The sequence below is a fragment of the Aricia agestis genome, chromosome Z (assembly GCF_905147365.1).
Source record: "Aricia agestis chromosome Z, ilAriAges1.1, whole genome shotgun sequence".
Classification (NCBI taxonomy): domain Eukaryota; kingdom Metazoa; phylum Arthropoda; class Insecta; order Lepidoptera; family Lycaenidae; genus Aricia; species Aricia agestis.
The window spans coordinates 29,880,703-29,890,329 of NC_056428.1; the positions used below are offsets into that span (position 1 = coordinate 29,880,703).

At 35.9% G+C, this 9,627-nt stretch overlaps 1 protein-coding gene across 2 annotated transcripts in view; it reads right to left on the reverse strand.

Moving 5' to 3' along the window:
• The window catches only part of LOC121738494 (plexin domain-containing protein 2), a 42,530-nt gene extending 39,212 nt beyond the window's left edge, over nucleotides 1-3,318 (reverse strand). Inside the window, exon 1 of one of the 2 annotated variants that reach the window (XM_042130576.1) lies at nucleotides 3,073-3,318. In XM_042130576.1, coding sequence (XP_041986510.1) covers nucleotides 3,073-3,157 — 85 coding nt within the window. In that variant the 5' untranslated portion in view covers nucleotides 3,158-3,318. The remainder of the gene's footprint in view (nucleotides 1-3,072) is intronic. The other variant, XM_042130574.1, reaches the window with a different exon arrangement.
• Between the last annotated feature and the right edge of the window lie 6,309 nt (nucleotides 3,319-9,627).

The following is a 9,627-nucleotide window of genomic DNA, read 5'->3' on the forward strand; positions in this document are numbered from 1 at the left end:
CCCAGGTCCCCTCACGCATAGGTTAGATGAAATTTTTTTTTTGTTTCAGTGTAGGTACCTATGGGGACCCCTAAAATTTTTAATAATTTTTCCATTTTTGTATCAGAATCTTAATGCGGTTCACGGACTACATCTACTTACCAAGTTTCAATAGTATAGCTCTTATAGTTTCGGAGAAAAGTGGCTGTGAATACGGACGGACGGACAGACAGACAGACATGACGAATCTATAAGGGTTCCGTTTTTTGCCATTTGGCTACGGAACCCTAAAAATGACTTTAAATTGGAAACATAATAGAGATGCACACTAAGCTTTAAATAAAAATCAAAATGAATGATACAGACTATAAAGGACACTAAATAGCTATTGCCCGCGACTTCGTCCGCGTGGACTTCAGTTTATATTAGTGTCAACAAAATTGGTGTCAAAAGCTTTTTAAAACCCTAGTACCCCTTAAATCAAAATACCCAAAACAGCCGTGCAGTGTGCGCATAATATATATATTTTTTTAATTAAACTTTTATACCAAATTTTAAAGCTTTTTTAGCTTAATACAACTTAGCTGCATTATACAACTTTAGCTTTACCCATAAACTATTTAGTATTTATTATTGGTAGGCAGTTGTTTCTGATATCTATGTTGGTAGGTGAGTTATTTAGTAAAGTAATCGAAAGAATCGAAAAATTCAACACAACACAACCTTTTATAGAAATACATATGAGCAAGCGGTAGCGCGATCTAGGCGACTCTTGGCGCCATCTGTTATGAGTTTTGGAACTAACTTAATTTGAACAAATTTACGCATAAACACCCACTTACAACCCCTTTTTCTAGTAAAAAAGTAGCCTTTGTCCTTTCTCAGGCTTTAGACTGTGTACAAAATTTCATTACAATTGGTTCAGTAGTTAGGCTCTCTGATATCTATGTTGGTAGGTGAGTTATTAATAAATAACGTTTATAACAATCGAAAGAATCGAAAAGCCTATATTAACATGGTACCACCTCTTATATTATACTTATGAGCAAGCGATAGCGCGATCTAGGCGACTCTTGGCGCCATATTTTATGAATTTTTGGAACTAACTTAATTTGAACAAATTTACGCATTTTCACCCCCTTATAACCACTTTTTCCAGTTAAAAAGTAGCCTATGTCCTTTCTCAGGCTTTAGACTATCTGTGTACAAAATTTCATTACAATCGGTTCAGTAGTTTTGGCATGAAAGCGAGACAGACAGAAAGACAGACAGACCGAGATACTTTCGGATTTATAATATTAAGTATAGAATACACAGTGGTATTTCCCAATTGACAAAAAAAGGCAAGCTGTAGTTGACTAAGCACGGAATTTCCGTTCTACAATATATATTGTATTATTGTGTATCTTTTGTAAAGCCTTTTTAAAGTCAGTTTTATGTGTTGATTTATTTAGATTTTAGATGAATAAAATTTATAAGACGTCATATATAAATTTTTACTTATCAATAATATTATATACTTAATATAATATATACTATACAATACTTCTGTGACAATACAAACATAATAAATTTAAAAGTGTATCTTTCTGCCTGTTATTAAAAAAATTCGTTACTGGCCATGGAAATTTTAAAGTCAAAATTTACGAATCTAAGTCAGTCGGTCATCGGTCGAGCACATAGGTAGAAATGGTAGAATATGTACGACCGAAGGCACTATGTTTGAATAAACCTCTCATCATGTTCTCTGGGAGATTTTTTTCTGCCAAGGCGAAAGAACTACAATGCTAGACAACCTACAATGTAAATCTGATGTCGCATACTATGGTGATATTGTGGACAGCGCTATAGGAACTTAATCCGTGCCTTCAAGCATTTTTGTCACAATCATTATTGGCAGTCTAACAAAACAAACTCAAATGTTTGTTTCCCTTCGAAGAAAGGATTTTTCAAAACCATAAGTATCTGAGGTTCAATTGTTTCCTGCGAATTTGATGTAAATGGGTGTTCAATTTTCTAAATCTCGATTTATTATATATATATATATATAGCCATTAGAAAATTTCAACTCTTGTTTCTGGGACTCAGCTGATCTTGATGCCGTGTAAGCATTATCTTAGTATTTAAGATTAAATAAAAAAACAATAACCCTTTTTAATTTGTCAACTTGTTGTCAACAGACTTCAACCATAAATAAAATAGTATAATTCGTATGTATAGGCTAGTCACTCAAAAATCTGTCATTTCTCATCTGTGTGTTGTAGTGTGTGTAATGTTTTATTTGTTAAAAAAATGTATGATAAAAGCATAATTTCAAAATAATATAAGTTCGATGCACTCCTTCACCATATAAACTATAACTGTGCAAAATTATATGCACCTACGTTTCTCCATTTTTCGTAAAAAGGGTCACAAAGTTTTTCGTTCGCGTATTAATATTATTGTATGATAAAAGCATAACTTCAAAATAATATAAGTTCGATGCACTCCTTCACCATATAAACTATAACTGTGCAAAATTTCATGCACCTACGTTTCTTCATTTTTCGTAAAAAGGTTTTTCGTTCGCGTATTAATATTATGATGATGATACTTTCACGCGGACGAAGTTGTGGGCAACAGCTAGTAATGAATATTATATTGAAATAGATACTTTAAATCATGGGAAAGGTCATAGAATAGTTTTCAGTGCAACAAAATGTAGAGTCCCTTTAAGAAAAACAAATTTCGGGGCAATGAGACGATGGTGGCATTTCGTAATATTACATTACAAAGTATTGTTAAATTTCTTTGATTACTTGGAGACAGAAATTTGTTGGTAATGTAAGAAAATAGTTGTGTTGTTTTACTATGCCCAGTCACTGAGTGTTATTTGCCCTAAAAAGACAGGACCTTATTAAGATTGTTGTATATTTGCTTTACTAATTATTAAATTTTAGACAAGTGGCTATATGTTTTTATAGGCATCATCCCTACTTTTACGCTTAAAGTCACACATCCTTACGAGAAACTATAATATAATAGAAGGTAAGTATATATTTTATGTTTCATATTGAAACGAATAATAATAATTATAGCTAAAAGCGGACATACCTGCTTCAACAAAAGAACGTGATGTTTCCAACACGAGCAAAACGAACGTAATTCGCGATATCATTTTTACTGCGTGAAGATTCATTTTAACACCTTCGAACAGTTCTTTTTAACTAAAATGCCGTCATTTAGCACTTTGAGTTCAATTCCAAGTCTATGACGTTATTGCCAGTGATAAATTGGCAGTATTTATCCACGCTGGCGCGTCCTCTCCGTGCGACTCGAATTAAACGTCTTTGACATTGACAAGTACGGGGAGTACAACTGACAACAAAACAATGACAGTTGTCAAACAACTGACACATATGGTGATGCCAACTGATGAAACTGCAACATCCGGGGGGTTTTCGAGTTACAACTTACAAAGCGGTGCTTTGTAAGTTGTCCGGGCCGTAATATTGGAAAAAGTGACTAATAAATAATTCAGAATGTTTTTAAAATGAACTAATCCATACTCATTTTAAATATTATAAACGTAAAAGTGTTTTTGCCTGTCTGCCTGTCTGAGTGAACTTACATCTTTACGTTTAGAACTCTGAACCTACTTGTTGAAATTCTTGTGTTGGATTTATCGAGATTCGAGAACGGCTTTAGGATAACAGGTCACGCTGCAACAAATAAGAACAAAAATCCAGTGGAAGTTCTTTCTAGCGCTGGCACTTCACATGGCAACAAAATATAGCCAACAACATACAAATAGTATTTGCTGTTGGCTATATTTTGTTGCATTTGGCGAAATTATTGACGTCATACACAAACAAGGAAATAAAGGCATATACGACCTTCCACACATGGACGTCAAATACAAAACTTTTACTTGATTTTGTTTACTTGCCTATTTGACTCCTTTGATGTGCATGAAAAACCCACAAAGTACGAATACATGTATTTGGTATTGGTTATATTTGTCAAATAGACAAATAAGGTAAATACTTTGTCAAACACACTGTCTACACATGGTGATTCTTTGGCGAATACGTCAAATACGCAAATACAAATAGCCATGTGAAGTGCCAGCATTATTTACATACAATAAATAAAATACAAATTGTACAAAATGTATTGAGAAAGCTACAGTTAGTATACTAATTTCTTTAAACTTTTAAGCTACTGCATAGCTTTTATCGCGGGCTTTGAGCGCGGCTATCAAGAAATTCCCACCTAATATTCGTCTAACGTCGTTTCAATTCGGCAGACTTTGGCTCGGTGTGGCTCGGGTGTGGTTTTTTTTCTATACGAGTACTAATATTATAAAGAGGTAAACTTTGTTTGTTTGTTTGTTTAATTGTAATGAATAGGCTCAAAACCTACTGGACCGATTTTAAAAATTCTTTCACCATTCGAAAGCTACATTATTTACGAGTAATAAAGGCTACTTTTAATTTTGGAAAATATAGGGTTCCGTAAGATATTTCAGTTTTTCGGAAACAACCAGAAAATTTACTTATTTTGCGAACGCTGCCTAAACTATAAAAGATAGAACTATATAATGTTCCAAGTAAATGTAGATCTTATAAATATCTACAAAAATGTCCGGGACACACTATACCTATCTATGACAAGTGAGGCACAACAACCATTTTTTTATTTAAAAATCTAGATTATTTTAGACTACATTTCAACGCATTTATTTTACTCACGCTAATAATCCTTATCAAAATAAATTATTCTATCACTAAGTACAGTTTATGGAGATTATATCTGGTCTTTGAATGATTAAAATTGGAGGTTTGGTTTAGAAGTTATGGCGAAATTAAAATATTGCAATTTACGCCCGTTTCGAAGTGGGCGCTACCAATGCGGGGGTGCGCTCGCGGACGGGTTTCACTACATCTATACTAGTCTATACTATAATATTATAAATGCGAAAGTATCTCAGTCTGTCTGTCTGTCTCGCTTTCACGCCAAAACTACTGAACCGATTGTAATGAAATTTTGTACACAGATAGTATAAAGCCTGAGAAAGGACATAGGCTACTTTTTAACTGGAAAAAAGGGGTTGTAAGGGGGTGTAAATGCGTAAATTTGTTCAAATTAAGTTAGTTCCAAAAACTCATAACAGATGGCGCCAAGAGTCGCCTAGATCACGCTATCGCTTGCTCATATGTATTTCTATAAGAGGTGGTACCATGTAGAGTTTAAATTTTCGATTCTTTCGATTATTATATACACGAACTCACCTACCAACATAGATATGCCTACCAATAATAAATACTAAATAGTTTATGGGTAAATCTGAAGTTGTGTAATGCAGCTAAGTTGTGTAAAGCTAAATAAGCTTTAAAATTTGGTATAAAAAAGTTTAATTAAAAAAAAATTATGTGCACACTGCACAGCTGTTTTGGGTATTTTGATTTAAGGGGTACCAGGGTTTTAAAAAGCATTTGAAAGCAAGTTTGTTGACACCGCGCGCTAAAAACTGAAGTCCAAGCGGACGAAGTCGCGGGCTGTTGCCCGCTAGTATAAAATAAGGGGCAAACGAGCAAACGGGTCACGTGATGGAAAGCAACTTCCGTCGCCCATGGACACTCGCAGCATCAAAAGAGCTGCAGGTGCGTTGCCGACCTTTTAAGAGGGAATAGGGTAATAGGGGAGGGTAGAGAAGGGTATTGGGCCTCTGGTAAACTTACTCACTCGGCGAAACACAGCGCAAGCGCTGTTTCACGCCGGTTTTCTGTGAGAACGTGCTATTTCTCCGGTCGAGCCGGCCCATTCGTGCCGAAGCATGGCTCTCCCACATGGTGCACGTCGCATCGCTGTACTGGTCGGTGCAATATTGCCAGACTTTGTTTGTAGCGGTCGCCCGAGGCTCCGTTCTCGCGGATGTTGATTACCGCTGCAAAAAGCCGACCCAGGAAAGACTCGAGGTCAGCAAAATGATTCCCAGGTCGACGAAGTAATTGTACGCAGACTGCACAGAATGCCTACCTCCCGCACGCGCACCCCCGCCTTGGTGACACCCACTATCGTAATATTTTAATTTCGCCATAATTTAAAAACTAAACGTCCAATTTTAATCATTCAAAGACCAAATATTATAATATAAACTATAGTTAGCGATGAAATAATTTATTTTGATAAGCATTTATAGCATGAGTAAAATAAACCCGTTTAAATGTAGTCCAAAAAAAGATTCAAGATTTTTAAATAACAAAATGGTTGTTGTGCCTCACTCGACATAGATAGGTGTAGTGTGTGGCAAAGTTTATTGTAGATATTTTAAATAAGATCTACAATTACTTAGTACATATTTTATGGGTGTACCTTTTAAAGTTTAGGCAGCGTACGCAAAATAAGTAAGCGCTCTTACAGACGAACGGCACGATCCGAATCGTCCGTTGCGTACAATACCGACCTGTGGACGCTAACCTTTACACGGTACGTCACAACTGCAAGCGTGATAAACTGTCGACGGCTGCCGTCGACTGCCATCGATTGCCGCCGTCTGCCGCCGACACGTGCCGCCGACTGCCACCGACACGTGCCGCCGACTGCCGTTGACTGCCAACGACACGTGCCGTTCGTCTGTAAACGCCCTAACTTGTCTGGTTGATTTTTACACCTTGCATTCCAAAAACCCAAATATTTTATGGAACCCTATATTTTCCAAAATAAAATTTAGCCTATGTTCAGCAAAAATAATGTACGATTCCAATGGAAAAAGAATTTTTCAAATCGGTCCAGCAGTTTCGGAGCCTATTCAATTCAAACAAACAAACAAACAAAAAATCTAATCTTTCCTCAATATAATATTAGTGTAGAAGTTTACGTAGTAAGTTGACGCCTCCGTGGTCTAGTGGTTAGAGCGTCGCTCTCGACTCCGGAGGTCGTGGGTTCGAATCCCGCGTTGGAAACATGTTATTTCCAAGTTTGGTTAGGACAATGCAGGCTGATCACCTGATTGTCTGACAAGTAAGATGATCCATGCGTCGGATGGGCATGTAAAAAGTCGGTCCTGCGCCTGATCTCTCGCCAGTCGTGTCGGTCTTCCGTCCCACTGGGTTATGAGAGTAAAAGGAATAGAGAGTGCTCTTGTGTACCGCGCACACACTTGGGCACTATAAAATTACTCCTGCGTACCTGGCCTGGTTTCAATGAAACCGGCCACCGTCACCGAAACCGGTGTGGGGAGTATTATTAGTGTAGAAGTGTAGATATGTTGATAAAAAATGTTATGTGCTTTACCGCAGCAGTCCCCGAGTGCCAGTGAGAGAAAAAATAAGTTTTTTCTCTCAAAGATTCAAATCATGGTCCAGTCAACTTAGGCTTAAATTAGGTATGAACCTTTGGAATTCGAGATACCCAGCTGTAAGTCTGTAAATATTTGTATATTGGCACCCTAAATGTTGTCTCAAAACCTACATTTATTATGATAGGGTGTGCGCAACTATTAAATTTCAAGGTCAAAAGGTCACAAAATCAGTTTTTGCACTTTTTTTTATAAATATTTAATTTCCTATGGGTGTTTTGGTACGTGTGTTCATTACCATAATATAGAATACAAAATTCTCTACAAATTTTGTTAAAAAATTTTTTATATGGTTGACCATATCCGATAAAGAGGGCAGAGAGCGCGCAGTTAAAGTATCAGGTTAACCGGTGCCTCCGATCGAAAACGCGCCATATTCAATGTGTCGCGACACCGGTGTTCTATCTGTATGGCATATTTCATCAATAAATTGGCTCTCAAATTTTTTCTCCCTCTCACGGTTGTAAAATGGCAGCCCTTTTAGTTTTTCTCGGGCTTTCACACTAATGTGACCAATAATTCTCATGTAAATATCCTATGAATTTAAAACAGGTCTTATTTAACCCATTTAGACCCAAATGAAACTGAGCCATGGAAAATATGAATTTTCTTTATTAATTTATAAAAACCAATAAAATTATTAGGAAAACACAAAAAAACTTAATTTTTTTTGAATTCTTATATTAAAAAAAATTGCCGTCCTCAAATGCCGCCAATGGGATCATACGTTGTGAAAAATTTCGATACATATTTTATGAATGTACCGTGTTTTCACACATTTCTCAAATTCCCTTTGACCTTTTTCATGACGTAAGCTAACCCATCAGAACAACGCGATTGTTGCGACAGTTTTTCGGGAAATTGACCCTTCATGCTGCAGGTTTTGGCAGTACAGATATGTATTGCTGGTTGCATTCTACCGCTTGTATGTCTCAAGTAATGACGACCAAATGCCGCCGAAATTGGAGCTGATTCAATTCTTGTTTTTACTACTTTGATGATGCAGCCGCTATGCATTTGCCACTGCTACATTCAGCATGTGCGTAAACAGTACCTACCAGTTACCACCAACTTTTGTTTCGTATAACAGTGCGAGAAAACCGATTGACCAGTTGACTTGACCCCACGCATTTCCTTGTTATAGCTTTGATAAAAATATAGGAAGCTAACTTCCACATTCTTTCAATAGTAATACATCTGTTTACTTTTCCCAGAAGAAAAACGCTGTAATGGCTTCCCCCAAATGCAAAGACATTATAATCCAGCCAATGTAAAACAAATTCTGATTTAGTTGGTCGAAACGGTAGTCAAACTCGTCGTTTTCTTTTTTTTTTATATCCTTGACGGATACGAGAGGACACTTTTCTGTACTGCCTTGGCCAACAGTATCAGTTGCACAATAGCCAGCTACCCCTTGGAATAGTGAAAAACTGGTAAAGAGACACATGGTTGCGAAGGAAATACGAATAAATATATCTTTCCACTATCATCTTCTATCATAGCAACTTCCTGAAATCCATAGTATTTATCATAGCTATTGAATACCCTTCTGTTCATTGATTATACGACATTGATCGGTGGACAAAAATTGGAATAATTTACATCCAATGTGCCCATTGGCCCCAAATAGGGACACTTGTATAAAACTACTCCTAATCTTATAAAGGCTAAAGCTTTTCACACTAATATGTACATTTTTATAGGTTATAGTGTAATGAGCTGTTTCAAGTAAAAAAATATAAATGCCTAAAAGAAAAACTTAAAAATAAAAAATACTAACTTGGCGTCATTTCGGATGTTAGAACAGCTTCAGAAAAATCGTTATAAAACACTGTGAACTATTTTAATATTATTTGTTTCTTCTGGGAATAAAAAAATACACTTTTAGCAAATTGTCACTTACAATAAAAATAAGTATAAACTTCAAAGACAAAAAAATTAAGTAATTTTAAAAGTGTCCTCGTTTGGGCACGGTGGGTTTATAAGGGTTAGTAGCTAAACTTATGCTCAACGCTTACACAGGCAATACGTCATTAATTTCGTGGAATTAAACATAGAGAAACCAAACTTTAAGGAAAAAATGTTGTGTATTTTTTTATTAATGGCTTTTTGTGAAAAATATAGCGCTTTAAACTAGTTTTTTTTATTTTATAAAGATAGAGGAGGTTTCATCTTAATAAAATTCCTTTGCTTCTATGCTTTAAGTCAGATAGTTAAGAAGTTATAACGATTTTATTAAGAAATATTGGTCAGATTTGTATGAGAGCCAGAGAAAAACATTTTTTCTTAAGGTAGAGAAAACAATT